The sequence below is a fragment of the Halichoeres trimaculatus genome, unplaced genomic scaffold (genome assembly GCF_033239565.1).
Source record: "Halichoeres trimaculatus isolate MK-OKI-2021-1 unplaced genomic scaffold, fHalTri1.1 fHalTri1_scaffold_15, whole genome shotgun sequence".
Lineage (NCBI taxonomy): Eukaryota > Metazoa > Chordata > Actinopteri > Labriformes > Labridae > Halichoeres > Halichoeres trimaculatus.
Genome location: NW_027437193.1, coordinates 7,675,893 through 7,692,282, shown reverse-complemented (window position 1 = coordinate 7,692,282; position 16,390 = coordinate 7,675,893). Strand labels below are relative to the sequence as shown.

The window sequence follows — 16,390 nt, the reverse complement described above, 5'->3', positions numbered from 1 at the left end:
TTTTAAACATCGAATCCTTGTTTAACTAACTTATTTAACTTATCAACTGACCAAAACTTGGTTTAGAAAATGACAAATGACATCATTTTAGTAGCCTCGCCCCCTCTCATGTCCTTTTCAAGCAGAAAATTTCCACGTTTAGTACATCCAAAGATTTATACCTTCTGCACAGGGACACACTGAACGGGAGCTCCTGGTATCCAGAGCAAAAAACACAGAGGTCACCGTACAAACTGTGTGATAAACTATTTCAGGCTTAAAACTGCAGCTAAAGCAAAACAAAAAAAGATTGTGAACAATGTGAACGACCTCTTCTACACTGGTTTAGGGGCAGTTTACACAACAACGGTTTTAGGGTAAAACGCTTGTTTTTGTTGCGTTTTAGCCTCACGTTTACACGGAAACAGCGTTTCAGCCGACCAAAAACATACAGAATGAGCATCTTTTGCTCTACTTCCGCTCTTAGTTTTTACATAAAACACCAGATGATCAGCTCAATTCTACTTTGGTGGAGATCTACCAAAAGTGGCTTCGGGACAAGACAGTTATAGCACCACCTACAAGCCTGGCATGCCTACTACAGTGTTTCCAGTCCCTCAGCATTTCTGTGTAAATGCAGATTTTTTTCTCTGCGTTTTAGCGTTTTTTGGTTAAAACACTGTCGTGTAAACAGGGTCTTAGTGCTGTAGTGGGTGTGAGTTTGGGATACACCGCCCCCTGCAGTTTGGGAACAGACACCAATGGACACCCTGCTGAGTGTTAAAAAATATGAAAGCCACACGTGTTCTCATGCAGAAACCATAACTCCAAAAAATAAAGCCAGCACCAGGGTCCATGGGTACAGTTTTTTCCTGTGCACATAAACAGAACACATTTGTGTTGCATTCCTTGTAACTTGTACTTGGCACTTCACCAGAGAGCTCCATATTACCTGAATAGCTTCTGGCAACTTCACAGATAACACAACTCTCCCATATCCAGCTTATTGCCACACATCCTGCCTTGGAGAACACTTAAATTACACAACGTCTTCAAAAGGAGCCAAGATAATCAGATGACAAGTTGATTTAAATCTTTGAACAAAAAGAATTTCCACATAGGATTGGTTTGACTGATTGTTGAAACAGTTTCTAGTTTTAAATCAGTGTCGATCAGACGCTGTACGGAGAGAAACAGAAGGGGCTGGGAGCTGAGCTGCTCCTACCATTAATGTAAGATCTCTGTTAAAAAGCTGTTTTACATCAAACTTCATTATCTGTCGCACTTTCAGGGACGGTTATTAATTTGTCTTAGCTCATTTGTCTGATAATGACCCAAAATGTCCAATGACTGAAGTTGAGTTCAAACTGGTGCTAATGTGAAATGTCGTTTTAGTAAGAAAAAAATGTTTTCATGTCCAGCCATCGAGCGGCGCTGTTAGAAAACACAATGATGGACGAGACACAAGGCTCACTAAACATCAATGTTTCAGTGTTTTGCAGCTTCGTTTCACTTTTCTTCAGTCAGCTCCATGAATCCAAACACGAAGACCCCCAAAGGGTTCAATGTCAAAGCCGTGAGAGTGGTGTAGATTTATGTGCGTGAGACTGAAGGCTCATCATGTGTGAAGTGTTCACATTCTCTGCTCTGGAAAACGCCTACAGGGACCAAGGAGTGATTGGAGCGCAGGGACAGGGTGATGCTTAAAGAAAGCATGATGACAGCTCAGAAGACAGCACACACCTCCACACAACAGTTTACATCCATGCAGATGCACACTCACACCTGCAGGCCTTAAGAAAAAAAAAACTTGCCACCAACAGCGTACAAATCATCGGAGCGCAACAGGAGGCGAAAGCAGAGGTCAAATACTTCTTCTCCATTTGAACCTGAAAGTCCAACTTAAACCGTAGTTTTGCTTGAGTTATATTTCTGTTTAGGGTCTTGAAAGTCTTGCCAGAACTTGACTGTGTGGTTTCAGAAACTTTTTGCCCTGTGAGAAAACAAACAGTGCGTCTCTCATAACTGGAAACATGTCACAAGACGTCAGTCCAGCAGCAGAGTTTTACTTTCAGAGCTTTCCCCCTGAAACACTCCACAGTTATGTTCTGTACAATGTCATAAAGACGGCTTTCGTAGGATTACTGTAAAAAAAGGCTATTATCAGAGTGTCTACAGTCAAACATTATCCAAACTACTGCATAGGAGAGCTACTGTATGATTACAGTGAAGAAATGGGACTGTGGTTAGGATGACTGTGAAACAAGAGCGCTGGTATGCTATTTCAGAAACCGCTGCTGAGAGGATGTGTCTCACTCTATTATCCATGTTTTCTCCTTGCAATTTGAGTCACACACAGGGAAAATATGTTTAAAATATACATAAAAATAAGTAAATATAAAATAAAACTACTTTAGCTTGGGTGCAATGTAGAAGATGCCTTTTTGAGCCTCATGAAGTGACTTCAAACGGCAGAAATAGTCACATATTTAAACACCGATCAGTCTTTTAGGGGAATGCAGAGAAATTTCTGAGCACAGAGGAGAATGTGATCCTGTGACCTCTGGCTGTCAGTCAGGATGATGACTCCTCTCTGTCAAACTGCCCTGAAGGCGACGGATGAACCAGGCCGTGAGGAAATCTGACTGTCAGACCGGTGACACTGACAAGTTCAAGTCCTCGACCAGCGTGAGATACTTCTGACTAATTTCTGAGGCAAAAACAAGTCGCTGACAAAACCGATGAAAGTCCAACATCCCCTGAGTCGCTGTTCAACATTTCTCAGACAAAACCTCCTGACCTGAAGCTGCTGTATGTTTAGTTTAGATTCACAGAGGTGATATGGAGAGCTCATGTAAACATATAGAGGCAAACACAGATGAAGGAAAGAGGAAACTGTGCTTTATATGGACACTAGGACGCTGATAAGAGCTGCTTTAGTGCTGAAGAAATACTCTTATCTGATTGGTCAGGAAGCACTTCCTCTGCCTGAGCCATCAATGCTTCAACTCTACAGTTTTAACACCATGAAGCTGACAAATGAGTTTGAAATTGCTACACTAAACACAGTAAGAACTAAAAAAAACATGCATCTTTAATTCTTCAGCAAATGCACATCTCAATACTGACACGGATTTTAAACAAGTCTCACTCAAGGTATGAATCGACACATTCACAAAGGTAACAACAACTGCAGCATTTTCCTTTCTTTTCTCACTGTTCCCACTGTCAGGCATAAACTACGGTGGCCAGTAGGTGTCAGTCGATTTGCAAGAGCACGAACATGAATGCAAAAGCCACAACACAACAGAAGTGCATCCACAACAGAAGCTAAGAGGATAGTTATCCTAACGGACACAGAAAATGATACATAAAGCTTTAACACTAACATTATTGATTCATAAAGCTAAATCTAAGATGACATATTTTTCTGGTAAATAAAGAAGTAAAAGTATCATGAATGATATTACAAGGTGAGACCCCTATGAAGCTTTATTTATGAAAGATGACGTTAAAAAAGAAAATCATTTACTCACTTTAGTAACTTTTCTGTGTCTGTTGGGATTACTAACCTCTTTTAACTTCCGTTGTGTTTTGGCGTTTGCATTTGTGTTTTGGCGTTTGCAAATCATCCAACACCCACCAGCCAGCGAAATAAACTCTTCAGAGCATCACTCACCCTGTCTTTGTCGTCCGCCACGTCACAGAGTACGTCATCAAGATCGAGAATGCCGCCGTCGCCGTGCTCCAATCGATGAACTTGTAGCCAGTAACTTGCATCCTGAAAAAACAGAAATAGGAAAAAATGGTATTTAAAATGATGCACAATTAAAAATAAGATTTCAGTCAAACGTGACTATTTGACAGACAGTGACAAACACCGAAAAGTGCTGAGATACCGACACCAAGCAGCTCAGAAGGGATGTCGTTGTGGAGTGGTATTGTTTTTTTCTGGATCTATATTGATACTCTTGTTTTTAAGACATAGTCCATCCATGAGATGGATGATTTAGTCTGGAACTGATATGAATTCATAATGAAAATTGAAATATCTCTGTCAATATTTAAAGTTTAAAATATCACCAACTCCAACACAAGACTTTGTTTAACCTCCAGAAAAAGACTTAAAGAGGGGGCATTGTGCTTTCCCATATTCATACATGGAAATAAAGTAAGAGTGCTGGTTGCTACAATAAGCATGTACATATATTTTATATTTTTACAGCTATATATTGATATCCGTAAATCTGTCTTTCAACTGATCAAAATGGTCTTTTCTTTAAAAAAAAAAAAAAAAAAAAAAAAACTCAAGTTCCTCACAAGACTTGTTGAAATTATGAGAATCAACACATAAGGATCTCCTAACTGGACCATGACACTTTTGAGGCGCGGACCTCAAATACCAAGGTTTGCTCACAGCTCTGCCCCCATCAGGCCTACAGAGGACTTTCCAATCAGAGGGCAGAGGGTTTGTGAAGCGGAGAGCCTTAAAGAGACAGTAGCTACAACAAAGTGTTTCAGACAGAGGCTGAAATAAGGGTTTACTAAAACACCAGTGAGAGAAAACAGGGATTTCTTTGAACTTTTAATCGTGCAAAACTACAATACAAGGACCAGTGGGATAATATAAAGCCTAAATCACAACACCCCCTCTTTAACAGTTTATAAATTACACTTGAAGTACAGGAGGGAATGAAACACAAGAGCCAAAGGGGCTCACTTTTTTATTTACTTATTGACTGTAACAAAAATAAACCAATACAAATTCAGATCATTGGCCTTGATATACAGCCAATCAGTCCGTAAAAAAAAACAGATTTAAAAGTAAAATCTGAGTGATACAAAATGTGACTTAAATTGCAGGTTTAGCCTCTTGTGACATTTTAATACACGTGCAAAAACTCCAAACAGACACTTCAGCCTGACATCAACTCTGACTTTGTTGGTTTTTCAAGAAGGACATCCACAAATATCAGGAGCCCAGAGGGAAAGCCAAACACTAGCTGCTGTGTTACTCAGTCTAATGTCGTATCAAATGTTTTGACATGAGTCAGACATGCAAAGGTCACAGTGGATTAGTAGAAGTTAAGAGCAAAATACGATGAAACATAGAAAAACAGATACCCGTTCATCGCGGTCATCACAGTCATAAAGGAAAGTGTGCCGTGAAATTAAAGTTCACATCGGTGTCACGACATGCAGAAATAACTACAAACATGGCCTCACACTTTACTACAAGTAACAACAAGGGCCCAGTGGAGCGAGTGCTCGTCTGTCACACTTGTAAGGACGGCGAGTGTGTGGGCGGCGTTTAATAAGGTTATGAGTCAAGACATGACTGTTTGGGTTTAGGCTGCACGCAGAGGCAGCTCGAGGGTTCAAGCCTCATTATCCACTCATACAGTTACAGTCTACTGTCACACATGCAAAGGGCAGCAGACACATTACAGAGGGATGATAACAGCAGGGCTGTCTTTAAGTGGCACTATAAGAACAGATTAAAGGCTGCCACGGAGGGACAAAAAGAGAGATATGAAAAAGCAAAATGATGAGAGAAAAAGAGATCAAAGGATTAAAAGAGATAGATAAAGACGAGCAGAGTGTGAGAAAAATGTAGAAAGAACCACGGAGAACAGTAACCTGTTATTTAAACAGTTTAAAAGTGATTTATTGAAAGATAATCTGTGCTATTTTGCTTTTTATCTGTTCTCTACCTCAATTTACTGCAACGAAATGATAGTTTCTGGGATGTACAGAAAGCTCAAAAAGTGGGTACAGTATGTTCAGAGTACATGTACTCATGTCTGTACACAACAAAGAGACAAAGCCAAAATAATCCAGTGCTTTAAGGCTTGTATTGAGTCTACTGTGGTTTATTGCATTCCCCCTAAAATACTAAAAAATCTTCGTTGACGGTTTTTTTCAATCATTTTATAATTTCCTGTTTTTATGAGGTACTATCGTAAAACCAGAACATATTTATTTTTGGTTTTGCTGTTTTTATGGTGTACTATCACATAAAAACAGGAATTCCTTTACTTTCAGATTTCTGTTTTTATGAGACAGTATCGCATAAAACAGTAAACCAAAAATAAATAAATTCTTCTTTTTGAAAAAACAAAACAGAACCTCCTGTTTTTACAAGATAGAATCTCATAAACCCAAATTCTAAAATAATAAATCCCTGTTTTTATGAGAAAGTTGTGTCGTAAAAACAGGAGTTTTTTGTTTTTGTTTTTTTCCCAAGTGAATGCAATACCCTGCCGTAGAATTCACTTTGGAATAAGAAAAATCAAATTAAGCTTCTTAAATGAAAATTGTCATGCAGAGTGTGAAAACATATTTTTTTAAATCCCTGATTATTATGTTAGCAATGCATGAACAAGCCCATTGTTACATACATTAGTATGTTTATAACACACCCTGTTAACATACTAGGGATGGGCCATGTTCTTTGAAGCTTTGTATATTAATTATTTATTAAAAATCAAAGCAATATTAAAAGGTACTACCATACTGACCCATATATAAGACAAGGTTTTTTTTTCTGTTGTTGAAAAATAATGCAACTGTTGCAGTTACTACATGACTGCAACAGCAAAGCACACTAGCTTTTTGTAAAGACAGCGACCTCACGGTTGCTGCGGTCATCTGTCAATCACTGGAGTTATGAAGTGTCATGCCTGAAGATCGCACGTCCAAAAAGAAAATGTGACACTGAAAAATGTGAACTGTGAAAGAAAACTCTTTCAGGGTCCTTAAAGCAGCCATTACCAAGAGATTGACTGGAGGTTGTGTGTTTATCGAGAAGGCATACTCATTCATTACTAGAGCTGTCATTAGAATTACATTAAAAACACAGATCTTAGTGGCTGTATTTAAAGCCAAAAATGAAAGCAGTGTCTATTATTATTTCAACCACTGCTTCGAATTTTAGTAAACAATAGTTTCTTTAGACAAAGTAAATTTTGGTAACTAGAGTCTTCTTCCAAAGATTGATTTCGAAAAGATGGTCATGTTTTAACCAGGGTTGTCCTATATTCAGGTTAATACGGTAATTCACTAAAAAAAAAAAAAAAAATTCTTGGTGCCTGGTTGTTATACATTATTCCTTCCAGGTGGAGGACAAACAAAAAGTGACTACATTAAATATTGTGCTGGGTCGCCAATCAAGCTCTTAACAGAAGCCAGCTAGAGTATCAGATAGATTTTAGTATTCAGCTTGAAATGCTGTTTCTTTAAACATACCAACTAATAATCATGCAAAAATCAAATATACTCAACAGGTTGTTTTTTTAAAGAAACTGTGAGGAACTGGCAAAATGACAAACAAGTTAAAACACAAACAGTCAGGTTCAGGTTGAGGTTCAATTCCAACCTTCAGCCCATCTTCTCCCAGTTTTCCTTTCTATCCACTGTCCACTGTTAATTTTACTTTTGTTGGCTTTTCTAAATCATAAATAGTCAAAGAGTTTTTTTAGTGGTTTTTTTTTTTTTTTTTAATGACAGTGTGAAAATCCCTAACTGGAGCTTTAAGTGAATCTAAATGGAGCATTCCTTCACTACATAAATAGTTTTCACACTATTCAGCTGAGAGGCGTTATAAGTTATCAAAGCAAAGCAATAAAGAGTGATTCAGAGATCAAAACAAATACTCAGCCATCAGCAAAAAGAAAAAAGAGACCAGGGAAAACGTTGCATCAGTGATTCCTATACATTGCTTCCTGTCAGATGGTCGTGACAGATGTCCCAGAGTGTGACAGCGTCTGTCGCTGTGTGTGACCCTGACACAGAGACCCTGTGGACTCCAGCTGATGGAGCTGAACCATCAGGGTTGAACTCTGAATGTAAACACACTCATAGAATCCCACTGTAAATACTGAGCTCCCTGTGTGAGCACAGACTTTCTCTGCATAGTTGAGGGACACAGCGTGATTGCTGAAGGGGAATGATGTTAATGTATTGTTCAGCTTTATCCCTCAAAAACTGTTGTAACGACAAGACAAAATCAAACTCAAACTGTGTCACTTGAAGCCTGCAGCTGAAGACATTCCAACTTTTATCTCTGAGGCATTTCTCTCCTGGAAATTAAAGCCAAGCTGTAAAGTTCTTATCAGTCACAGAAATGCAGGAAGCAGTCAACATCTACCAGATCTGCATCAGTCAACAGAGCAACGCAAACAAACTACAGAAAGTCTCTGTGTTTGCAAGAGCTTGTTTTTCAAGCTGCTGCTGTCTGCCTTTGTCTCGTTTCCAGAGTCTCTGTTCCACAACAAAAGGACCAGCAACTCTGACTAATCCGTGTCATTTTGCATGAAGCAACAAATCACAGTGTTAATTTAATTCAGCATTAATGAACTGGCATCTGGTTTTAAATTATATTGCACAGACTTGGAGCTGATTTATTGCACACTGGATGACGCCTCGGTTTCATAAAGGTCAAATGCCCAAAGCAGGAGCTGACCTTTAACGACAAACAAATTACACAAAGTTTAAGTTCATCTTCTTATCGATTGAAGATAAAACCAACATCCAGTCATATAAATCCATCTAAAAGTGTGTGTTTGTTGGCACTGCACAGGGCAAGCCTTATCAAGGAGTGTGTCAGTTAATGTGTGTGTGTTAGTGTGTCAATCTGATGAGGCCAAGTTCATGTGGTATAAATAGCTCCCAGGCGGTGTCACGATGCCAAACTGAAGACATGAGACTGAGCCACACAAACAAGGTTAGAGCCTGTAAGAGAAACCACACACACATACACACACTCTCACACACAGCGAGCTCTGATGTAGGCATTCCTCTTAGAAAGGATTCCCATCATCCTCAGGACTCCAGCCTTTAATGAATCATCTGATCTTTAAAAAAAAAAAAAAGAAGAAGAGACCAGGCTCAAACACTCCTCTCTGTCCCCCTCTGCCCCCTCTGTTCCCTCAGGGGCCTTGTTGAGATTCCCATGACGTTAATCTGGCAGCCCCTCATCTCAAGTATTGCATCAAACCCGAGGACAGATTTGGGGTGAGATCAAAGACTGCATTGCCTGCAGTAGCCCTCATGAGCCCAGCAGACCTGGGAGAGAGCCAGGACCAGCATGCCTTCAGGGGGAAAGCCCGACACTGCATAACAGAGACTGGCAAACATTCCTGAGGGGCTCACTGCTTCGTTAGAGCTCCATAAAAAGGAACAAGTTCATAAAGTGGTCAATGCCAACTGTTTTAAAAACATCCTGAATTTTAAGACTGCTATTTTGCTGCAAAGAGGAGTGAAAAATGTGCATGTGGCACAAAGTTTTGCAAACATATAAAAACTACTTTCACATACCAGGGATTAAAAAAAATATTAAACTGAGCAAAAGATACTGCGTCAGGTGTTTATACCTCTGGAACGACCTTTAGCCATAGTGAGCAATGTGTCCACGTTACTCTGCAATACCCCTCCGAAACACAAGAGGGCAGTGTGCTCTGTTTGATTGATTGCCTATTTCTGGTTCAGCTACATTTTCTGCTTGCTTTTGCACAGCGTATCGTGCTCAATTGAAGGTGATACATGTTGCTGTTGATCATACAGAGGGCGGTAGAGAGCGGGCGTAAGAGGAGAATGCGCAGAAGATGTGCAGCTGTTATGTAGCAATTGCAGAAATGCTTATTAAAAAAACAAGATTCCGTTTAGCCAACTGATCCACATTATTTTGGTAGGGGCGGAGAAAAAAAACTGATGTATCGTGGTATCTGGATTTTTGGTTTTATGATGAAAATCTGTAATTTTTTTTGTTAAAAAAAAAAATTGATTCTATTTTTTTTTTTTTTTTCAAATTTAAGTCCTTCATTTTGGTCAATTTATAAGCCGGGTTGAAAAAAAGTTGAGATGTCAGATCCCCTGATAGATATAATCTATAGACATCATCATCATTCAACTAGTTTTGCTTGGTCTGCCGTTCAAAAAGTGGACCCAAAAACACAAAAGTCGTAGATATCAAAGAATCGCAATTTAATTTAACCGGCACCCCAAAAATCATAAAAGAATCTAATTGGGAGAAAAGCATATTGCCCCAAGACGGACAATTAGACAAGCAGTTGAATTTTGGAGTAGGTGCACATTAGGCTTTCAATCTACAGCTGTGATCTAATGCAGAAGTATAAAGTCCACTTAAGATTTGACAACAAAAAAAAACATGTATGTATTGTTTTTCCAGGGGTTACTTGATTCTGATTTGTGTTTCATTTGTTGATTGGGCAGTTTTACTTTGGATGCCCTTCCTCATGCAATTCCCTTTGGTGTGTATTTTAGTAGCCCTCATGAGACCTAAAACAAAAATAGCATGAGGTCTCTGAAACACCTCCATCATGGGGATACAAACTTAGGCATAAGAGAGTCACTGAGTTTCAGTCACAAGTTGGTTTGAAATGGGTGATATCGAGGAAAGTTAACCAGATTTCCACACTCACATACATTCATGTCACTTGTCAATTCAATTTAAACCTTAATTATTACTGGTTCTGACAATTACACCAAAGATGGACATTTCCTTGGTGTCAAGCCTCTAACAAACACATATCCTTTCTGGATTCTGTGGCTGAGTATTTCCTAGGCATCACAACTGGCACTAGAGAGTTAGTTAAGTTCAGTTTCCACCAAGCGGTTCATTTTGGTTCGTCACAGCACTGTGTGCATTTTTTGGTGTTTCTGCTGACTAATCCCCTGAAAGATTCCCAAATTACCAAGATGAGCCATCCCACTTTTTGGGATCCTTCCATTTGGATGCCAGGCTAAACTGATATGAGAAGGTAGAGCTACAACGCTGCAGTCCATTCATTGGTCAAAAGGATCGTCACTTACTGTGCGAAAGCAGCGGCTGTATTTCTCCTAGCGGCACACAATCTTTTCTGAAACAAAGCTTGATTGGGCTTTGTAACAAAGAGCCACATGCCAATCACAAGGAAGACAAATTGCTGGATGTCTTCCATTGTTACTCTTAGTATACCGTTTCGCGTTTTCTTCTTCATTGGATTTATTAGAGAGGTTCGTCTGGCTTACATGCCGTCTACCAAGAGGAGGCGCGGCTGGCCATGGAAAGGCAAACAGAATCAGGCTTTACCGATCCCCCCGATCCAAACCGAACTGCTTGGTGGAAACAGGGCTTTAGAGACTTGGCATTTTGGGGTTCACATGGAACACACAGGTCTCCAGGACTACAGCATGTATTCTGTTGAAATATTCATGCTCCTATTTCTGTTGGAGGAACTGCAGCAGATTCTGTCTGTTGATACTTGACATCATGAAAAATAAGTACATACTGCTTTGCACGAATAATGTGAAATGTTGAAGGTTTGAGCCTGTCAAAGCAAAGTCAGGTCTGTATCCTCCTCGAATGATGCCACATACGAACCCAACATCCCAGAACTCTGCAGGCTCTTTTAAATCACAGCAAGGACTGGTTACCAGGTGCAACAAACATTTTAAAACTAGTGTGGCAACACAGCTTGGATCACAGCTTTCACATTTACACAGAGCCCTAGCTCCACACTAACCCAGGAGAAGATGTCCCTGGAATCTCTGGAAAGCTCAGACTACCCATCAGACGAGAGTGAAAATGAAGAGAAGAACCAGGCGTGTGGTGGAAGTGAGGACCAGGCAGAGAAGGACCTTCTGGAGCTCAGGGTTCTCTTCAGACTCATGATGAACTTTGATCACCTTCACTACAATAATTACATGGAGGAAGACATCCGACCAGTAAGTCAACTTCTCTGCTTATAGTTTCATCTATCTATAAATGCTTTCTCTAATCTGCTGTTAATTTGTGGGTTTTATCATTAACGTATCAAAGGTGACACAATGTCTGTGAATTCATTTCCAACAGCCCAGAGACGACACATCTGATTCCAGCAGTGAGGAAATGGGTTCGACTGTAAGTCTCATCCTGAACTACATTGACGGAGTTCAAGCTGATTTGCGTGTACCAACACCTTCTGAGTCAGTAGAAGAAGAAGGAACAAACAACGAAGCTCATTTATTATCTGCATCATCCTCATCGTCTTCATCCAGCTCATCCAGCTCACCCATTTCTCCAAGTGTGTCGGGTGATGAAGCAACAACCAATCAGAGCTCTGATTAAAATGATGCTAAGCACAATAATCACCAGTTTTTTTAATTCCCTGATGAAAAGTAGCGTTGTTTTAAGACAGCTTGCTCCACACTATCTTTATTCTTCGTTAGGATAGAAATCACAGCAGGATTATCATTCAGAAAGTCACATCTGACTTGATCCAGACCCAATCCAAAGTGCATTTTACCTTGAGTGCTCATTTAATGCAAAGGGACCAAAAATGATTTTCCCTGCATGAGACAGCACTTACAGACAATGATATCACAAGAAATGTCATTACTGTGTTACCAGACAGGAAAGAAGTCTGTTCAGACACACCCTGGTGTTCATTAAACCCTAAATGTTATTTGAAAATAAAAATGGGGAAAAGATCAAAAGGACACAAAAGGGAGTTTAAAAAAGGAGCATTGCCCTCCAAAAATACCAAGAGATAACTTACAGAGGAAAGAAAAAAATCAGGAATAAATTAATAATAGTAATAATAATAATAATAATAATAATAACATTTATTATTATCATAATAATATAAAGATTTGCCCTTAAAAATAAAACAAAATTGGGAGGCTTGACTGAACAAAAATAATAAAATAAAAAATATATATATTTAAAAAATTGCCCTCAAAAAGGAGAGACTTGACCTTATAACTAATAAGAAAAGAAAAAAATAAAATAAAATAAAAAATAGTAAGATTTTACCTTTTAAGACAAAAAATAGATAAATAAATAAACACTGAATTAAAAAAAATATCAAATTTGGTGTGAACACAAAAAAGTTAACTTGAAAATTTTATTTTATTTTTTGTATAAGGAGGGATAATTTGGTATATTTTCAGATACGTTTAAGGAGAAAAAAATATTTTATTTCTGTCAATATAGTAGTTAAAATATGTAATGACCATAGCTTAAGTTTAAGCCATTCATTAAGTGTGACCTCAGCCCTACACAGATTTTCTCAGCTGACTTCAGCTACACATTTTAACAGTTAGTCTGAGGACAGGGTCCAGAAACAATGCCATATTTGGCAAACCCCAGTTATCAAAACTGAAAAAAGCTGCCTCAGTATTTTTAAACCTGCCTTTTACTCCAATGATCATGGTTTTGGCTCTGTGCGCAACAAACAGCCTCCCCCTGATCCACAGAGGCCCATGGTGCTGGTAAAGGTTTTGGTCTTGCTGTCATCTCTTCTGACTGATGGATTAATGTTGAAACACAAAAGTTAACACCTTCACCGTCACTTCTCCTCCTTCCTCCACCTGCACCTTCCTCCATCACTCTCCATGTTTCTCCTGTTTCTCATCTTGTCTCCTCTTTCACATTTCTTCCTCCTTCTTCTCTGTGTCAACATCAAATTTTAACAGGATGCTGTCCTACACTTGACACATATTAAGATTCATTTCATATTCAAAAACACTGCTGCCAGTCCTCTCTGGGAATCCTTCGTCTATCCATCCAGCTAAAAAAAACCCTACAGGGCTGTGATGGGGGTTTACAGCAGATCAAAACCCATTTTGTGTGACTTAATTTGCAAGTTTAGTGTGACATCGTTTTGTACTCTCCAGAGTTCCTCTTCAGAATCACTTTAAAATACACTAGCTGCAGAATACTCTCCTCCTCCTCCTCCTCCTTCTCTTCCTCCTCTTACTGTTTAAAATGGACGTTGGAGAAGACAGGGAAGATCTGAAAGAATAATTAAGTGAGTGTTGATTCAGGGGTTTTATTTCAAATCAAGGCCAGATGGAGACTAAGGAAGGAAATCACTTAGAGCAAATGAGGAGGCAGAAACTGCTTCAGTCAGATAATGTGACAAACACAATCGTATTGAATCTGCAAAGACCTGCTTTATCCTCACAGCAGGAAACACTAATGAGTGAGTGACTAAGAACATACAATAGGATTATTGTTGCTTAATGTGAAGTGAGCGTGTATCTGTGTTGCACTCTTTGGATAGCATGGGCCATTTGCAGTGATTGATATAACTTAATGCACAAGGGGGAAAAACTCTATTCATTAGAGCATTTTTTATTTCCAACAGCAGACAGTTCATGCTTTGCAAACCTGCCGGTAGTTCACAGTTAAACTATGGAGTGTTTGTGTTGCTCCTATCTAACCAGTCCTGCAGCTAACTTCAGCAAAATAGCAAAAAAAAATCAGTGTTTGGGTGCACCTGGCATGCTACTTTTTTTCATATCTAAAGATGATGGACGAAGATGTAAAAAATGCAAAGTGAAAGTTTTGCAACTTTAGCACAAAGCAAACGTTGCCCTTTGACTTTGTTTTGTCTCTTACAGTGTTGTAATAATGCAGCGGTGGCCAACCTGTGGCTCGCGAGCCACATGCGGCTCTTTGCCTTTCGGTGTGCTGCTCTTTGATCCACTCATTTTTGTTATGAGTAGTGGTGTGCCAATCAATCTAAATTATTGATATATTGATGTTGTGATCAATATTGATCAATACTTGGGTGATGAGATTGATACTTAAGTTTCAGTTTCTTTTCTCTGCATCGCACATGTGCTCATTGCTATCTAGATAGATAGATGGATGAAACTTTGTCTCTTCTGCAGTAAAAACAAAAATTTGTCTTTGACACAGCTCTTGGTACGAATTGAAACACCATAAACGAGATAAATGTCACTTCAAAATTTGGAAATGTCCTTTTGTTTATGTGTAAGAGGAAGTGTGTGATGTGGCTCTTTGTAGTACCACAGTAATTTTTGTGGCTCTTGGTCTCTGACTAGTTGGCCACCCCTGTAATAATGCATTTATAACTTGAGTTGTTTTGAACCTTAAGCTTGCCGTGGGCTAGTTATGCAGAAATTTGCAATGAGTCTGAACCATAGACTGTATAAAATATGGACGTAGTCTCTGCAACATCACCAGTCTGATCCTTCAACAGCAAAATGAAGCCAACCGTGGGACACAGCCACACTGGATATGACCCAGGCTTTGAGCTTCATTTCTAACAGCTATAGGGCGCCTGTCAGTCTCGTGAGCTGAGCCATGTCTCTGATTGGACAATCAGACAATCCTGATATCTTCTAAACCACCGAGTTAGGCAAAAACGTACCCACTGTACAGTGTGTGCCAATAGCAAAAATAGCATTTCAGACCCAAGCTTTTTTTTAACCAGGCTGTAAGTATGTTTTTAAATTCAATTCCTGTCTGGGGTTTTTTTTGGCTCTGTGTGTACATGGTGTTTTTTGCAGTTAGCTTCAAGCAAATTCTCGATGAAGAGCAACTTTTGGCACTTCTACATTAGCTTCATTTTTCTAGATCGGATGTTGCCCCTTCGTCTGAACATCATCATCTTGTTTGGAAAACAACACAGCTTCCAAGAATGTGAGATTAGTTTTCATAAAAAATAATTCAAAGCCTGTTTTAAAACTATTGTTAAGCCAATGAACGCTAACCGCTAGCATGTGAATATAATTTCCTATTTACTTTAGCATCAAGCTAGCACTCTGTTTTTTTCTATTTAAATAAGTACATAAAGAAGATTTAACATGTTGAATTAATGTTGATTGTTTTTTGTTCATTTCAACAGAGCATCTTGAGTAAAACTTCAAACAGAAAATTCAGAACCATGGGGTTTTGTTGGGAAACTGTTATCAACCGACTAAGCTAAGCTAGCCAAGACAGAGTAACAGCTCGAGTATATAAAACCAAGAGAACTGAAAATCAGTTTGAATCGAAACAGTTTTAAGCCAAATCTTGGCCTCAAGAGCCAAAAAGTGAGTTTTGAGTCATGAAAGGTTCATACCCAAGATATGCACTTCGAGAAATTTCCATAATATTTCAAAAAAGTAATAAACTCCTTAGCTAAAAGATCAGTTGCATCCTTACAAACATCCTCTGGTATTGTCAAACTCATGTTGAAATCTTTAAAAAAAAACAAAAGCATGTATTGTAGAGAAGAATTAATTAACTCTCGTTTGTATTACGTTAAACTGTGTGTGACCCTGCATGTTTAACATTTTGAGAAACCTCTCGTACTGAAATCTGTAAAAGTAATCAACTGCTCTTTGTGCGTCTCGCTGAATGAGTGTTGTTGTCCCGGGCAGCCCAGGTGTGACTGTAAAAATATGAAGCAAGTTACTGCTGGAAAAAGTTTGTTTTTGAGCTGAACCTCCCTGAGTAAATAATGGTTAACTTCCACTTGTTTCCTAGGAGGTCTTTCATAGCTTCTTCAAAACAGAGCTGATAAACTTATAACCTTTCTGAAACGTGCTCCTGTCCATGTGAGCGATGAGCCTGTCACTCTGTCCAAACACGGAGCGTCCGATCTGTTTGAATATTAAGATTTGTCAAGCAGAC

General features: G+C 39.0%; 1 protein-coding gene across 1 annotated transcript in view; it reads right to left on the bottom strand.

Moving 5' to 3' along the window:
* Positions 1 to 16,390, bottom strand: part of LOC141803906 (partitioning defective 3 homolog) — a 340,481-nt gene that overhangs the window by 274,566 nt on the left and 49,525 nt on the right. Inside the window, exon 2 of the mRNA XM_074687978.1 lies at positions 3,659 to 3,760. Coding sequence (XP_074544079.1) covers positions 3,659 to 3,760 — 102 coding nt within the window. The remainder of the gene's footprint in view (positions 1 to 3,658; positions 3,761 to 16,390) is intronic.